The sequence below is a fragment of the Bufo bufo genome, chromosome 6 (assembly GCF_905171765.1).
Source record: "Bufo bufo chromosome 6, aBufBuf1.1, whole genome shotgun sequence".
NCBI classification, from domain to species: domain Eukaryota; kingdom Metazoa; phylum Chordata; class Amphibia; order Anura; family Bufonidae; genus Bufo; species Bufo bufo.
Genome location: NC_053394.1, coordinates 45,500,227 through 45,518,657, shown reverse-complemented (window position 1 = coordinate 45,518,657; position 18,431 = coordinate 45,500,227). Strand labels below are relative to the sequence as shown.

The 18,431-nt window shown below is 44.3% G+C and overlaps 1 protein-coding gene across 1 annotated transcript in view; it reads right to left on the bottom strand.

Moving 5' to 3' along the window:
- The window catches only part of GLRX3 (glutaredoxin 3), a 67,147-nt gene that overhangs the window by 11,494 nt on the left and 37,222 nt on the right, over window positions 1-18,431 (bottom strand). Inside the window, exons 7-9 of the mRNA XM_040436552.1 lie at window positions 14,474-14,531; window positions 14,349-14,401; window positions 8,461-8,500 (exon numbers count right to left, since the gene is read on the bottom strand). Coding sequence (XP_040292486.1) covers window positions 8,461-8,500; window positions 14,349-14,401; window positions 14,474-14,531 — 151 coding nt within the window. The remainder of the gene's footprint in view (window positions 1-8,460; window positions 8,501-14,348; window positions 14,402-14,473; window positions 14,532-18,431) is intronic.

Here is an 18,431-nt window from a genome sequence, read left to right as displayed (position 1 = left end):
TAAACACGCCGCTCCTCCACTTGATAGACAGGGCCAGCGAGCGCTCTCCTCCTCCCGTTGGCCCTGTCTGCCCATGAAAACCCACGCCTGCGCCGTACCGGTCCTCATTTGACACAGGCGCTCTGAGAGAAGGACGCTTTTCCGGGTGTAGGCTGACGTCATCGGCAGAGGCGCACTGAGGAAGGAGCAGGCAAGCTAACGTCCTTCTCTCAGAGCGCCTGCGCCGAATGAGGACTGGTACGGCGCAGGCTTTCATAGGCAGACAGGGCCAACGGGAGGAGGAGGAGAGCGCTCACTGGCCCTGTCTATCAAGTGGAGGAGGGGCGTGTTTATAGACCAAGGATGCGGCGGCTACCAGCAAGTAACCGCCCAACTTGCTGGTAGTGAAGTAATTTGCATATTATAAAAGTACGATTTTTAAAGAAATTAACCGCCTCCGGACCGCCTAACGCAGGATCGCGTTCCGGAGGCGGCTGACTCAGGCACAATCTCGCGAGAGGCGAGATTTCCTGTGAACGCGCGCACAAAGGCGCGTGTGTTTACAGGAACTGCAGGTAATAGAGTGGATCTGCAGCCTGCCAGCGGCGATCATTCGCTGGCAGGCTGTAGATCAGATTTTTTTAACCCCTTAAAAAGGTATATTAGACGCTGTTTTGATAACAGCGTCTAATATACCTGCCACCTGGTCCTCTGGTGGTCCCTTTTGCTTGGATCGACCACCAGAGGACACAGGCAGCTCTGTAAGTAGCACCAAACACCACACTACACTACACACCCCCCCCCCCCGTCACTTATTAACCCCTTATTAACCCCTGATCACCCCATATAGACTTCCTGATCACCTCCCTGTCAGGCTCCATTCAGACGTCCGTATGTGTTTTGCGGATCCGCAAAACACATACGGACGTCTGAATGGAGCCTGACAGGGAGGTGATCAATGACAGGGGGTTGATCACTCCATATAGACTCCCTGATCACCCCCCTGTAAGGCTCTTTCAGACGTCCGTATGCGTTTTGCGGATCCGCAAAACAAATACGGACGTCTGAATGGAGCCTTACAGGGGTGATCACCCCATATAGACTCCCTGATCACCCCCCTGTCATTGATCACCCCCCTATAAGGCTCCATTCAGACGTCCGTATGTGTTTTGCGGATCCGCACATTGCCAGAACTATATAGCAAATGCCATTTCTTGTCCGCAATTGCGGACAAGAATAGGACATGTCAAAAAACGCAGTGTTCGCCCGATCAGGCCTGATCTTGTGCACACTTGCGTTCAGTCCGCCCCACTGCAGTGACAAAAATTTTTTTTTTCTGATCACTGCAAAAACATCGTAAAATCGCTGCGGCGCTATAAAAAGATCACTTTTGAGGGGCATGGCGAGTTCATAGAATTTTTTTTTTTTTGTCACAAGTTAGCGGAAATTGATTTTTTATTTTGTTTTGTTTTTTCTTACAAAGTCTCATATCCACTAACTTGTGACAAAAAATAAAATCTCACATGAACTCACGATACCCCTCACGGAATCCAAATGTGTAAAAAAATTTTGACATTTATATTCCAGACTTCTTCTCAAGCTTTAGGGCCCCTAAAATGCCAGGGCAGTATAAATACCCACAAGTGACCCCATTTTGGAATGAAGACACCCCAAGGTATTTCGTGATGGGCATAGTGAGTTCATGGAAGTTTTTATTTTTTGTCACAAGTTAGTGGAATATGAGACTTTGTAAGAAAAAAAAAAAATCATCATTTTCCACTAACTTGTGACAAAAAATAAAAAGTTCTATGAACTCACTATGCCCATCAGCGAATACCTTAGGGTGTCTACTTTCCGAAATGGGGTCATTTGTGGGGTTTTTCTACTGTCTGGGCATTGTAGAACCTCAGGAAACATGACAGGTGCTCAGAAAATCAGAGCTGCTTCAAAAAGCGGAAATTCACATTTTTATACCATAGTTTGTAAACGCTATAACTTTTACCCAAACCAATAAATATACACTTATTCCATTTTTTTTTATCAAAGACATGTAGAACAATAAATTCAGAGAAAAATGTATATAGAAATGTAGTTTTTTAAAAAAAAAAAATTACAACTGGAAGTGAAAAATGTTATTTTTTTGAAAAAATTTCGGTAAATTTCGATTAATAACAAAAAAAAAGTTAATGTCAGCAGCAATGAAATACCACCAAATGAAAGCTCTATTAGTTAGAAGAAAAGGAGGTAAAATTCATTTGGGTGGTAAGTTGCATGACCGAGCAATAAACCGTGAAAGTAGTGTAGGTCAGAAGTGTAAAAAGTGGTCTGGTCATTAAGGGGGTTTAAGCTATAGGGGCTGAGGTGGTTAAAGCACAGAGAGAGGTAAGAGAGATATACACTGCGTGCAGAATTATTAGGCAAATGAGTATTTTGACCACATCATCCTCTTTATGCATGTTGTCTTACTCCAAGCTGTATAGGCTCGAAAGCCTACTACCAATTAAGCATATTAGGTGATGTGCATCTCTGTAATGAGAAGGGGTGTAGTCTAATGACATCAACACCCTATATTAGGTGTGCATAATTATTAGGCAACTTCCTTTCCTTTGGCAAAATGGGTCAAAAGAAGGACTTGACAGGCTCAGAAAAGTCAAAAATAGTGAGATATCTTGCAGAGGGATGCAGCACTCTTAAAATGGCAAAGCTTCTGAAGCGTGATCATCGAATAATCAAGCGTTTCATTCAAAATAGTCAACAGGGTCGCAAGAAGCGTGTGGAAAAACCAAGGCGCAAAATAACTGCCCATGAACTGAGAAAAGTCAAGCGTGCAGCTGCCAAGATGCCACTTGCCACCAGTTTGGCCATATTTCAGAGCTGCAACATCACTGGAGTGCCCAAAAGCACAAGGTGTGCAATACTCAGAGACATGGCCAAGGTAAGAAAGGCTGAAAGACGACCACCACTGAACAAGACACACAAGCTGAAACGTCAAGACTGGGCCAAGAAATATCTCAAGACTGATTTTTCTAAGGTTTTATGGACTGATGAAATGAGAGTGAGTCTTGATGGGCCAGATGGATGGGCCCGTGGCTGGATTGGTAAAGGGCAGAGAGCTCCAGTCTGACTCAGACGCCAGCAAGATGGAGGTGGAGTACTGGTTTGGGCTGGTATCATCAAAGATGAGCTTGTGGGGCCTTTTCGGGTTGAGGATGGAGTCAAGCTCAACTCCCAGTCCTACTGCCAGTTTCTGGAAGACACCTTCTTCAAGCAGTGGTACAGGAAGAAGTCTGCATCCTTCAAGAAAAACATGATTTTCATGCAGGACAATGCTCCATCACACGCGTCCAAGTACTCCACAGCGTGGCTGGCAAGAAAGGGTATAAAAGAAGAAAATCTAATGACATGGCCTCCTTGTTCACCTGATCTGAACCCCATTGAGAACCTGTGGTCCATCATCAAATGTGAGATTTACAAGGAGGGAAAACAGTACACCTCTCTGAACAGTGTCTGGGAGGCTGTGGTTGCTGCTGCACGCAATGTTGATGGTGAACAGATCAAAACACTGACAGAATCCATGGATGGCAGGCTTTTGAGTGTCCTTGCAAAGAAAGGTGGCTATATTGGTCACTGATTTGTTTTTGTTTTGTTTTTGAATGTCAGAAATGTATATTTGTGAATGTTGAGATGTTATATTGGTTTCACTGGTAAAAATAAATAATTGAAATGGGTATATATTTGTTTTTTGTTAAGTTGCCTAATAATTATGCACAGTAATAGTCACCTGCACACACAGATATCCCCCTAAAATAGCTAAAACTAAAAACAAACTAAAAACTACTTCCAAAAATATTCAGCTTTGATATTACTGAGTTTTTTGGGTTCATTGAGAACATGGTTGTTGTTCAATAATAAAATTAATCCTCAAAAATACAACTTGCCTAATAATTCTGCACTCCCTGTATATGGACTCAACTGACATTAGCAAATAGCTAATATCCGAAACTGAAAATTGCTAAATGTGGGGTGACAGAAGCCCTTTAAATACATACACAGTTGTGTCTCTAATTAACTCAGATGTTGCCAACAAACCTAACAGAAGCTTCCAAACACATGACATCATCATATGGGCAGTCCAGAATTGTTTAAAGGCATAGTAATCTTAGTGTATGTAAACTTTTGACATTGCAGAAAGTAACAAAAATGCCTAAAAACATTCTCTCTCTCATTATTCTGGCTTAGAGCTCAGCTACTTTGAAGTGAATAAGGTTGTGCTGCAATACCACACAGAACCTGTAGACAGGTGTGGCACTATTTATGGAAAGAAGTAGCCTTGTTTTTCTAATCTACTTATTATTCAGACAGCCATCTTGCCCATTTTGCTAGTTTGGGAGAGAGCTGTTCCTCCTGGCTTCCCCATAGATGTGATTAGTTCAGCAGAGTAAGTATGCTTATCAATGGGGGAGGGGAATGAACTGCTGTCGGACACCTCTGGAACAAAGGATCAGGCATTATACCATCCAACCTGCCCAATCCGTCACCAGAGGAGAATCAGAAGACCTCCATACACATCTAATGTGCATGGTCAGCACATTGTCATGGTTAGTTTCTATTCATACAGTCCCTGGTATAACACCTGTACTTCCCACAATAATAGTCACCAGACCAAGCTCTGTGCTGAGAAGGACTTTGGAGGTTTTCAGTTTTTAAGCCTGCAGAATTATGAATACAGCTCAGGAGTATAACATAGCTTTTAAAGGGAAAGTGTCACCAGAAAATGACCTATTGTTTAAATCAAGTTTTTATAATAAACATATTTTTAAGGGGCATCTGTCAGCAGTTTTGTTCCTATGACACTGGCTGACCTGTTACATGTGCGCTTGGCAGCTGAAGACATCTGTGTTGGTCTCATGTTCATATGTGCCCGCATTACTGTGAAAACTTATGTGTTAATAAATGCAATTGAACCTCGAGGAGCAACGGGGGCGTTACAGTTACCCGTAGAGGCTCAGCTCTCTCTGCAACTGCAGCATTGTCTCCACTATGATTGACAGGGCCAGGCAGCGACATCATCATAATGCCTGGCTCTGTTAACCCCTTCACGCCCGATGATATACATGTATGTCATCGGGCGTTTGTTTAAAGATGGCACCTGCTCCTGCCTGCTGCGGGCGCCATAGTCACGGGCCGCCCGCTTCTTTTAGCAGACACCCGTGGCTCATGTCCACAACCAGCAGTAATGCCGATCACGGACATTTAACGCCTCAGATGCAGTGGTTAATCCTGACCACGGCATCTGAGCTCGCTGAAAATTGGTTGTGCTCCGGCTCCCCCGTGTGGCGATCGGAGGAGCTGGCGCATGTGTGCAGAAGCCCCTGTCTCTGTGAATGACAGGAGGCTGCTGCATAGTATTTCCTATGGAGCCATTGCCTGTAATAGGGCTCCATAGGAAAGTACTAAAATGATCATAGGTTCCAATGCAAGTGCATTGGAGTCTATGATAATAGCAATCAGATGCTTGACTGTTATAGTTCCCTATGGGAACTATAAAAAAAAGTGTAAAAAATAAATAAAATGTTTAGAAAAAAAAATGTATAAAAAAATAATTTTTAAATGACCCCCATTTTCCCAAAATAAAAAAATACACCATGGGTGCCGCGATGTGCGAAAACGCCCATAGTATGAAAATAGATTCCCCTTATGGCAAACAGTAAAACGGAAAAAAGCGTCCAAATGGCTGATTCGTTGTTTTGGTCACTTCATTTTCTACAAAAATTTTAATAAAAAGTGATCAAAAAGTCATACACACCCCAGAATGGTATCAATATGGCGACATAAAAATAACACAGATTTTTTTTATCACTATCAAAATGCAAGAAAAACTATACATACAAGGTATCACCGGATTCGTAGAATAAAAGTAACCAGTCAGTTTTATTGTACATCGAACATCGTAAATAAAAAAAACTGTAAACCTGTAAAATTTTGCTATTTCACCCCATTTGGAATTATTTTCCCGCTTCCCACTACATCATATGCAATATTAAATGGTGGCGTTGTCCCGGAAAAAAAAAACAAGCCCTCATATGGCTAGGTGAACAGACAAATAAAAAAGTTATGGCTCTGGGGAGGCAGGGAGCGCAAAACAGCTCCGGGCTTGAAAGGGTTAAAGGCTAGGGGGCGTGGCGAGTGCAGAGAGAGCAGAGCCTGTATTGGTAACGCCCCTGTTGCTCCTAGAGTCTCATTTGCATATATTGCAACATCATTTTTCTCAGCAATGCGGGCACATAGGAACATGGGACCAACAAATCTGCTGACAGATGCCATTTATAGAACCTTTTATTATGTTATTTTTCATTTTCCATATCACTGTCTAGTTTTAAACAAATTCAAAAATTCAGCAGTTTTCACACTGACCACTAAAACTAATAGGTGCCACTTCTTAGTCTGTACGAATCACTTTTTTAGCAGTCATACCATTATTATAAGAGGCAGGATTACAAATGATGGATATCACCTCTGTATAAATAACACAGGATCCAGTCACAGTAGGGGATGTCACAGCTTCCCTATACCATGACCTCTGCAAGTTACAGGGCATGCCTAGAAAACTCCTATAGACGTCTATGACCTATGGTGACTGCTTTAAAGCATAACTGTAAATGCGGTTAAGAACAGTTCAGGCAAGATGGCTGCCCAAATAATCATGTTCAGGACACAGATTTAAAAAAATAAAAATAAATCTACAATGAGAAAATAAAAACATAAAAAAGGATGTGTGTCGCTATCTGGTTTTAACTGGCAGAAAAAAAACATATACAGTCAGGTCCATAAATATTGGGACATCGACACAATTCTAACATTTTTGGCTCTATACACCACCACAATGGATTTGAAATGAAACGAACTAGATGTGCTTTACCTGCAGACTGTCAGCTTTAATTTGAGGGTATTTACATCCAAATCAGGTGAACGGTGTAGGAATTACAACAGTTTGTATATGTGCCTCCTACTTGTTAAGGGGCCAAAAGTAATGGGACAATTGGCTTCTCAGCTGTTCCATGGCCAGGTGTGTGTTATTCCCTCATTATCCCAATTACAATGAGCAGATAAAAGGTCCAGAGTTCATTTCAAGTGTGCTATTTGCATTTGGAATCTGTTGCTGTCAACTCTCAAGATGAGATCCAAAGAGCTGTCACCATCAGTGAAGCAAGCCATCATTAGGCTGAAAAAACAAAACAAACCTATCAGAGAGATAGCAAAAACATTAGGCGCGGCCAAAACAACGGTTTGGAACATTCTTAAAAAGAAGGAACGCACCGGTGAGCTCAGCAACACCAAAAGACCCGGAAGACCACGGAAAACAACTGTGGTGGATGAACGAAGAATTCTTTCCCTGGTGAAGAAAACACCCTTCACAACAGTTGGCCAGATCAAGAACACTCTCCAGGAGGTAGGTGTATGTGTGTCAAAGTCAACAATCAAGAGAAGACTTCACCAGAGTGAATACAGAGGGTTCACCACAAGATGTAAACCATTGGTGAGCCTCAAAAACAGGAAGGCCAGATTAGAGTTTGCCAAACGACATCTAAAAAAGCCTTCACAGTTCTGGAACAACATCCTATGGACAGATGAGACCAAGATCAACTTGTACCAGAGTGATGGGAAGAGAAGAGTATGGAGAAGGAAAGAAACTGCTCATGATCCTAAGCATACCACCTCATCAGTGAAGCATGGTGGTGGTAGTGTCATGGCGTGGGCATGTATGGCTGCCAATGGAACTGCTTCTCTTGTATTTATTGATGATGTGACTGCTGACAAAAGCAGCAGGATGAATTCTGAAGTGTTTCGGGCAATATTATCTGCTCATATTCAGCCAAATGCTTCAGAACTCAATGACCCAAAGCATACTGCAAAAGCAACCAAAGAGTTTAAGGGAAAGAAGTGGAATGTTATGCAATGGCCAAGTCAATCACCGGACCTGAATCCGATTGAGCATGAATTTCACTTGCTGAAGACAAAACTGAAAGGAAAATGCCCCAAGAACAAGCAGGAACTGAAGATTGTTGCAGTAGAGGCCTGGCAGAGCATCACCAGGGATGAAACCCAGCGTCTGGTGATGTCTATGCGTTCCAGACTTCAGGCTGCAAACTGTTGTAATTCCTACACCGTTCACCTGATTTGGATGTAAATACCCTCAAATTAAAGCTGACAGTCTGCAGGTAAAGCACATCTTGTTCGTTTCATTTCAAACCCATTGTGGTGGTGTATAGAGCCAGAAATGTTAGAGTTGTGTCGATGTCCCAATATTTATGGACCTGACTGTAGGTGACATTTCCTTTTAACTTCTACAATGTTCTTGTAAAGTTCTTTAAACTTGTGTAGAAATAAAGTATTTAACTAATAAAATGCATATAAAACTATATTTAAAAAATGTGGATCACTAGACCCTATGAAAACAAATTGATTCTGTTCATTTCTCACCTCCTCGTCCTCCAAGATGTCAAAGGTTTCATAATCCACACTGAAAGGGGAGGAGAACATGTCATTACACATCAACATCTCACGCCTTCTGCTCCATGTAAGTAGTTGGAGGCTGTGTCTAATATTCTTCTACTGGGTTGATAAAAGAAGTCTAAAAGACTATATGCCCCTATAGGAAAACTCTAGTTCTGCAAACCCCTTTAAGAAGAGCCCCCATTATAGTTATATTTTGTCTCATTTATCCTAAACATAAGGCCTCATGCACACGGCCGTTGTTTTGGTCCGCATCCGAGCCGCCGTGTGCTGTCCGCATTCGTTGCTCCGTTCCGCGGCCCCACAAAAAAAAATATAACATGTCCTATTCTTGTCCGCGCTTTGAGGACAAGAATAGGCAGTTATATGTAAAGGCTGTCTGTGCCGTTCCGCAAATTGCGGAACGCGCACGGACGTCATCAGTGTTTTGCGGATCGCAAAACACACCACGGTCGTGTGCATGAGGCCTAAAAGGACAAATGTTAGACCTCCCTGGTGTAAATCCTTTAAAGGGCATCTGTCAGCAGTTTTGTACCTATAACACTGTCTGTCCTGTTACATGTGCGCTTGGCAGCTGAAGGCATCTGTGTTGGTCCCATGTCCATATGTGTCCGCATTACTGAGAAACATGATGTTTAAAAATATGCAAATGAGCCTCTAGGAGCAACGGGGGTGTTACCATTACACTTAGAGGCTCTGCTCTCTCTGCAACTGCCGCGCCCTCTCCACTTTGATTGACAGAATCAGGCAGTAAAAACGTGATCACACCTGGTCCTGTCAGTGAAAGTGGAAAGCGCGCGGTAGTTGCAGAGAGTGCAGAGCCTCTAGGTGTAATGGTAACGCCCCTGTTGCTCCTAGAAACTCATTTGCATATATGAAAACTTCCTTTTTTCAGTAATGCGAGCACATATGAACATGGGACCAACACAGATGCCTTCAGCTGCCGAGTACACATGTAACAGGTCAGTCAGTGTCACAGGTACAAACCTGCTGACAGATGCCCTTTAACCCTGTGACACCCCTTGGTAAAATTGTCCTCTTTTTATTGTAGATGTTTAATTTAGGTCTGAAAAAAATACAACTGGCAAATAATTCAGGACCCTTTAAGTGCAAATTAACACCTGAAAGATGTCACATAATAATTGCTCGCCTCCTCCATTTGGTCAGACATGAAGTTTTATTATTTTTGCGGGACGAGCTGTGAATTATTTTCGGAAGATTTTCTAAGATATATACAGTACCAGTCAAAAGTCTGAAGACACCTTCTCATTCCACAGTTTTCTTGGTTTTTTTTTCTACACAGAAGATTTATATTGAAGACATGAAAGCGATGAAGGAACGCACGTAGAATTACATTGGAAACAGGAAAGTGTTAGACAACCCGGAATACGGTGTCCTTTATATTCCTCAGTCGCCCCTTTTGCTTTGATGACAGCATCATGAGGTAGTCCCCGACGGAGAGAACATCACGAGTGTGAAAAGCCCTCATTAAAGCGAAAGAGGACGAAGAATCTAAAATATAAAACATAATCTGGTTTAACCCTTCTGTTTCCATACGTGCTCCTTCATGGTTCTCATGTCTTCAAGATGAATCTAAAACAGGCATGCTCAACCTGCGGCCCTCCAGCTGTTGCAAAACTACAACTCCCAGCATGCCTGAACACTCTACAGCTATCAGCCCACAGCAGGGCATTGTGGGAGTTGTAGTTTTACAACAGCTGGAGGGCCGCAGGTTGAGCATCCCTGATCTAAAATGTAGAGGAAATGGAGCCCCCAAACCTCTGACTGTACTTACTGTGTGCAGCATTCAAATTATTTCAGAGGAAAACGCATACATTGTTTTTTTCAGTCATTAGGCCACATTGAACATGACAGTGAAAAACGCCACGTGACGGACATTTTTAGAACAAATTCAAGTCAATGGGGCTATTCACGTGGCCGTGTTTTTAAGGGCCAGTGAATGGCAGCTGCAGAAAAATAGGACATATCCTATTTTTGGTCATTTTTACCACCAGACGGACCCTATTATAATCAATGGGATCATTTTTAATGGCTGTTAAAAATGAGTACAATAGTGCAAAATGGCCTTTTAGGCAGTTCGCTTGCCTCTTGATGCTGAAAGACCTGCCGAAGGACCTGCGGTCAAGTGTGATGACGTCACCATGGGAGAGCATTGTGACATCACGCTTGAGCACAGGTCCTTCAGCATCAAGAGACAAGCAACTACCCCCCTGCGCGTGCAGGTGTATTGAGGGATGGGTGTGACTTCGTGTCATACAAAGAGAGGTCACTGTAAGCGCGCGCACGCCTATACCCCACTTCCCCTGACGAAGCCACGCCTGTGGCGAAACATGTTGGGAGGGGTGTATTAATGTAGCGCAAATTTTAGAAAGGGTCAGTGAGCAGCATTAGGAGCATTACGAGTGGCATAGGCATTTACAGGGAGCACGTAGTGAGGGACGAAGTGACCGGCATATACTAAACTAATCTTATGCCAAGTATCACCTGCAGAGTATCAGCCTGCAGAGTAATCAGTATAAATCTGAGGAGATGGCGAATTGTTGCCAAAATTGGAACCCTCTCCCAGGAAAGAATATAAATAGATGCAGTAATTGCTCTGACAGACTGATACATATGATACACATGGTGGACGTGCAGAGCACACAAAGTTGCAAACAACAACCTATGAATAAAGGTTGACTGTATTAACCGGTCAAGGTTACCCCACAGAGTGATATAAATCATACATCGCGAAAGTACGGACTGAAGCATGCCCCAAGTAATGCACCTGATAGGCACTAATGAATAAATATAGGGTTGCTATTAGCAACAAGAAAGAAAAAACAGCCTAATTGACACGTCACTGGACCCTGATAATTTTAATAATGGGTTTTCTTGTTGTGTGGATGTCTTAAATGAATTAAATAAAGATAAGATTTTAAAAATATCAATTAGGGACCCCTAAAGGGATTGTTGGTCCTACAGACCGTATCTGAATTGCAAGTGTATTGAGGTAGTATTTTTTTGGCTTACAAAAAAAACAAAAACCTTATTACAGCTGAGGACTACTCTGGAGAACATTATTACTGCTGGGGGCCACTATGGGGAACATTATTACTGCTGGGGGCCATTATTACTGCTGGGGGCCACTATGGGGAACATTATTACTGCTGGGGGCCACTATGGGGAACATTATTACTGCTGGGGGCTATTATTACTGCTGGGGGCCACTATGGGGAACATTATTACTGCTGGGGGCCACTATGGGGAACATTATTACTGCTGGGGGCCATTATTACTGCTGGGGGCCACTATGGGGAACATTATTACTGCTGGGGGCCACTATAGAGTACATTATTACTGCTGGGGGCCACTATGGGGTACATTATTACTGCTGGGGGCCATTATTACTGCTGGGGGCCACTATGGGGAACATTATTACTGCTGGGGGCCATTATTACTGCTGGGGGCCACTATGGGGAACATTATTACTGCTGGGGGCCCTTATTACTGCTGGGGGCCACTATGGGGAACATTATTACTGCTGGGGGCCACTATGGGGAACATTATTACTGCTGGGGGCCTCTATGGGGAACATTATTACTGCTGGGGGCCACTATGGGGTACATTATTACTGCTGGGGGCCACTATGGGGAACATTATTACTGCTGGGGGCCACTATGGGGTACATTATTACTGCTGGGGGCCACTATGGGGAACATTATTACTGCTGGGGGCCATTATTACTGCTGGGGGCCACTATGGGGAACATTATTACTGCTGGGGGCCATTATTACTGCTGGGGGCCACTATGGGGAACATTATTACTGCTGGGGGCCACTATGGGGAACATTATTACTGCTGGGGGCCATTATTACTGCTGGGGCCCATTATTACTGCTGGGGGCCACTATGGGGAACATTATTACTGCTGGGGACAACTCTGGGGAACATTATTACTGCTGTGGGGCCACTATGGGGAACATTATTACTGCTGGAGGCCATTATTACTGCTGGGGGTCACTATGGGGAACATTATTACTGCTGGGGCCACTATGGGGAACATTATTACTGCTGGGGGGCACTATGGGGTACATTATTACTTCTGGGGGCCACTATGGGGTACATTATTACTGCTGGGGGCCACTTTGGGGTACATTATTACTGCTGGGGGCCACTATGGGGTACATTATTACTGCTGGGGGCCACTATGGGGAACATTATTACTGCTGGGGGCCACTATGGGGAACACATTATTACTGCTGGGGACAACTCTGGGGAACATTATTACTGCTGGGGGGCACTATGGGGGACATTATTACTGCTGGAACTACTAGTAACTACTATGGGGGACATTACTACTGCTGGGGACCACTATGGGGGACATTATTACTGCTGGGGGCCACTATGGGGTACATTATTACTGCTGGGGGCCACTATGGGGGGACATTATTACTGCTGGGGACACGCTGAGGACACTCTGAGGAAGTCGGATACCGCCTTTAAGATGATGTTGGTAAAGTCTTTTCCCCCCAAATCCCAATAGTGATAAAGAAGATTTTTATAGAAACAGTGCCACGCATGTCCAGGTTTTGTTTTGTTTTTTACTTAAAGGGGTATTCCAGTTACCAGAAATATAACTTATGTTTTAGACTAATTCTTCATCAATAATTACCTATCATGTAAATTTCACATATTTACCGTTCAGTAGTTATAAAAGTAGTTTTCTTGTTTCCTCATAAATCACCATGGCCTCGACCTGTAGTTCTGAGCCGTTGCTAGGTCGGGCATGCTCAGTGTGCTGCTATCAGTTCTCTAAATGTCTTGTGAAACAAAGGGCGTGTCAGCGTGCTGGTGATTACTGAGTAGACGGGGCGTGACCGGACTGTGATATCAGGCAGCCAATCAGTAAACATCAGCACTCGCAGCAGGAAAGCTGGGGATTGTGGGGATTGTAGTCTTTGAAGTTTTGTGAGGGAGGATCAGCCGCCATGATACTCTGTGTGTTGCAGGCTCACACAGGAGCTAGACAAATGGATTGCAAGGTAAGTTAAAACTCTAGTTATATGTAGAAGTATGGGTTCTGGTTGGGTCACAGCTTGCAGCCTTAATGCAGTTTTGTAAAAATTAAGTTACTTTACCGGAATACCCCTTTAAAGTGGTTGTCAGAGTTAAATAAAAACTCGATTAACCCCTGTACTTATGGTAAAAAAAAAAATATATATATATTTTCGCAGCCAGGAAGATGAGGTCACTTATATGAGTCCGCACTCTGAAAGGCCGGTGCGGAACAGAGACATGGAACCACTACGTGGTGCCTCCGTGGGGTTCCTGTTTGCGCCTCCGCATCGCAAAAAAAATGAGAACATGTTTTGCGGTGCGGGCGGATCACAGACCTATTGAGGTTGCGTGGGTCTGGACCCGTCGCGGCAGCTGCGCGGATGGTGCCCGTGCATTGAGGCCCCCCCAATCCATGGAACAGCCAAACAATGGCCGTGTAAATTAGCCCTGAGAAGGGGCGAGTATCGATGCTTTTGTTACTTTACCATATGAGGGCTGCCCAAGTTTTTGTCTAGCTGACAACCCCTTTCATGTTAAAAAAATAAATAATAATAATAATAATAAATAAATAAATAATTCTGCGGAGCCCTAATACCTTCCAACACAAGAAATATGAAATGTACAACATGGAATAAAATGCAACTGAACACCGAGAGAGAGAAATCACTTTCAGAAACAGAGATGACATTTCTTCAATAAGCCGAGCAGAACATTAGTATTTACAAGGGGCAAACAAAGCCCATCAATAATTCCTCACGAGCCCCAGGTAGCGGCAGCTCAGCGTCTACAACGTACCCCATGTTGTTCAGGATCTCCAGAATCTGTCTGCTGAATCCACATTTAGCCATCTGGAAAATACATTGTGGTTATCATTCTTCTATTAACAAGGAACACAACAGTCGCACTTCCATCCGTCCTACCTGTCTGTTCCCCTTCATGAACAGGGTGACGGGGGCTTTATTAATAAGGGCTTTAAGTCTGAAAAACAAATCATTTTAGTTATCTGCATCGTTCTTTGCTAGAGACAAGAGACCTGACAACACAAGCCACGGCCTGCGGGGTCTCTGGGGTGCTTTGCCCAGTGCTCCGTGTCAGCGATAGTCACTTACAGTTGAAGGGGTTGGCCAATTTACAATGTCATTCGAGTAGGGTTTCACCGGGTATCGAATTATCGAAACGTTTGTACCGTTATCAATGGCGCTACTTTCACAGAATATGGCACGCGCCGTGGTCCCTCAGTAGCACAGGGGAGGAGGAGTCACACTCTCCCTCCCCCTGTGCCGCTGCTACCAATGACCGGAGAGAGAGGCAGAGGAGGGGAGGGACAGTGGCCACTGCGCCACCAATGAAGATAACTAAACCATTAAAGGGGTTGTCCCATCTAGCAATTTCATAATCACCAGCTGCGCTGTTCACTTCCTGGTTTCCGGCTGGTGAGGCTGGGCGGGCTTAGTGAGCTTGATTGAAGGCTTATCCCGGCCGGGCATCGCTGTCTTGAACGTGCAAGCCGCCGCGCATGCGCCATGGTGACTTCTTCCTGGCTAGTATAGTACAAAGCCGCAAACGCGCACGCGCAATGGTGAGTTCTTCCTGGCCGATTTTAGTACAGAGCTGCGCTGCGTACAGAGCTGCGCTGCGTACAGAGCATGCGCGTCTCTGTACTCTACTCGGCCAGGAAGAAGTCACCACTGCACGTGCGCGTTCACGGCTTTGTACTATCCTGGCCAGGAAGAAGTCACCACTGCACGTGCGCGTTCGCGGCTCTGTACTATCCTGGCCAGGAAGAAGTCACCATGGCACATGCGCAGCGGCGTGCACGTTCAAGACAGCAATGTGCGGCCCAGGCGGGGGAAGAAAATGTGTTCTACGCAGGCGCGGCCCACAAGCGGTGGCCGTATCTAGTGGATGCCAGAAGACAACAGTGGGGTAGGATTGAAAGAATTTTTCCAAGATAGGTAGGGATTTGCTAAAGGAACATAATTACAAAAATGCTCAGAGGCAGTTCTATAACAAATTAAAATAGGATCAATGAGATGGGATAACCCCTTTGATACAAATACAGGAGGCGGGTGTCGGCTGCAGAATCACAGAGCCGGCACCTGACCTCTATGGCAGGGAGCTGCGATCAGCGGCAGTTAACCCCTCAGGTGCCACATTAAATCATTAGTGGCACAATGCACCCCCCAACACCCCCAGTATTAAATCATTGGTGGCGCAGCGCGCCCCCAACCCCACCAGTATTAAATCATTGGTGGAAGTGGCCACAGGGACCCCTCCCCTCCTGCTCATTGGTGGTGCAGTGGCAGTTGTGATCGGAGCCCCAGAAGTGTAATCGTGGGGCTCCGATCGGTTACCATGGCAGCCAGGTAATCTCCCTGCTGTTGTGTGCACAAAGCCCAGGGCAGCAGGGAGAGTGTAAAGTCTTATTCACCCTAACAGAGCTCTATTAGGGTCCATCCACACGTCCGTATGTGTTTTGCAGATCCGCAAAACACGGACACCGGCAAGGTGCGTTCCGCATTTTGCGGACCGCACATCGCCAGCACTCTCATAGAAAATGCAGTTTCTTGTCCGCAATTGCGGACAAGAATAGGACATGTTCTATTTTTTTGCGGCACGGAAGTGCGGATCCGCCAAGTGTGGATCCGCAAATGCGGATGCGGACAACACATTCCGGCCCCATCAAAAATGAATAGGTCTGCACCTGTTCCGCAAAATTGCGGAACGGATGAGGACCCATTTTGCGGGTGTGTGAATGGACCCTTAAGGTGAATAGGACAAGGGATCAAAAGATCCCAGGTTCTAGCCCCTTAGGGGGAAATAGTTATTAAATAAAAAGTAAAAAAAATAATATTAAGTATAAATCACCCCCATTTCCCAATTTTACATATAAAATATATAAACAATAAATAAACATATTACATATCGCCACGTATAAAAAGTCCAAACTATTAAAATAAAAAAATATAAAATTAACTGGAAAAAAAAAAAATTATGCGATTCACCATTTTTTATTCACCTTATCCCCCCCAAAAATAGGATCCGACTGTTCTATTATGGGCCTGGACATTCCATAAAATGCGGAATGCACGCGGCTTTTTTGGCGTTTTATTTTTTTCGCTTGGTATCGAGTATCGCAATACCTTTTTATGGTATCGAAATCTAATCAAAATTTTGGGATCGTGACAACCCTACATTCGAGTGCTTTCCGCGTCCATATGTCCGTTCCACAAATGATGTCCACAAAAAGTAAACACTATAAAATTAACGGATCTGCAAAAAAAAAAAAAAAAAAAGGCGTACAGCACACGGACCGCTTTCGTGTTTTGCGGATCCGCGGTTTGCGGACTGCAAAATGCTTCCAGTCGTGTGCATGAGGCCTAGAGAGCATTTAAGAGTTTTGAGAAACGCCATTGTAAACTGGCCAACTTCTTTAAATTTAAAAAAGGAAAAAGGGTAAGGAATTTGAATACCATATTTTTCGCCCTATAAAGTGGGGGGGGGGGGGGGGAATGTCAGTGCGTCTTATGAAGTGAATACTAATAAGGACACAGCCAGATGAAGCGCATGTAGCGCGAAACGTCCGCCGCTGTTTGGTGCGTGTAGTTGTCTGTCTGCCCCATGCCATGTCTTTTGTGGAATAAAGCATCGATTGGACACAGTACACTGGCGAGTGCCGCTGACTACTTTCGTCGTTGCCATTGTTTATGAATACTAATAAGCGCCTCCGTTATGGAAACTGAACACTTCCTACCAGGGTTCCCCCACAAATTACAGCTCATCACTGTAGGAGGACACTTTTTGATCATCATACTATCAAGGGACTGTCGTAACAAGCAGCGATTGTCAAAAATGGAGAACCTCTTCAAACAATAGCGGGGACGCAACTGCTACTACTTCTGTAAGCAACCATCAGAGCCAGTTTTAGTAAATACCCCTGACATGACATTTCTGGCATAAGGGGCACTATGGCTGTCACGGGGCATTAAAGAGAGGAGCTAAAGATACCTTAGCTGTATAATCTGAAGATTCGGAAAGCATTAAGTCATTGCAGGAGAATTATCAAGAGTGGCATACCCACACGCCGGTCTTGATGTCCCTGCGCTGGCGTGAGATACGCCTAATTTATTAGGAGGCAGATGCTTCTTCATAAATGAAGCACATGTCTGCTCTGCCATTTGCCAGAAGCTGAAGTCTACTCCAGCCAGGGCCTGGCACAGACTTCAGCTATAACTTCCGCTAGGTTCTGGCGGGCCGCGGGAGGCCCTGCCCCCCCACTAAGCTGTAAAAGTTGCAGATTATGGCGCATGACATAATTAGCGACTTTTTGTGCCAATGGAGTAAACCGTTTAATAAATGTCCCTCATTATGTATGAATGAATTGACAACTGGATGTCCCCATTTCGGGGCATGTCCCTCCATTGTCCAATCAAAGCTGCAACTGTCAATCTATGAAGCTTTGTCGAAGGGAACGGTAATTCCCGGTAGTCAATTTGCGCACAAATATTCAGGAGGAATAGCAGCGGAACCGTACAATGCGAGTTATGAGAAAAGATGCCGCAGTACTGCTACTTCATGGGAGATGCTAAAACGGGCAATGTGGGAGCGGTGACAGGACCTCTAAAAGAAGATTGGAGGTGGGGGGGGGGGACATGGTTGCCATAACAGTCAATTATGGGAAACTAATTTATTGATGTATTGGAAAATGGGCTTGTAAAAGGACAACTGGGTATAAAATATAACAAGTACCAAGCGCAGCTATAGATCACATTAGTAAAAGTCAAAGGTATGACTCCACTATGCTCCCACATGCACTAGGATATGTACTGTATACGCACACATATATATATATACACTGTATACGCACATATATATATA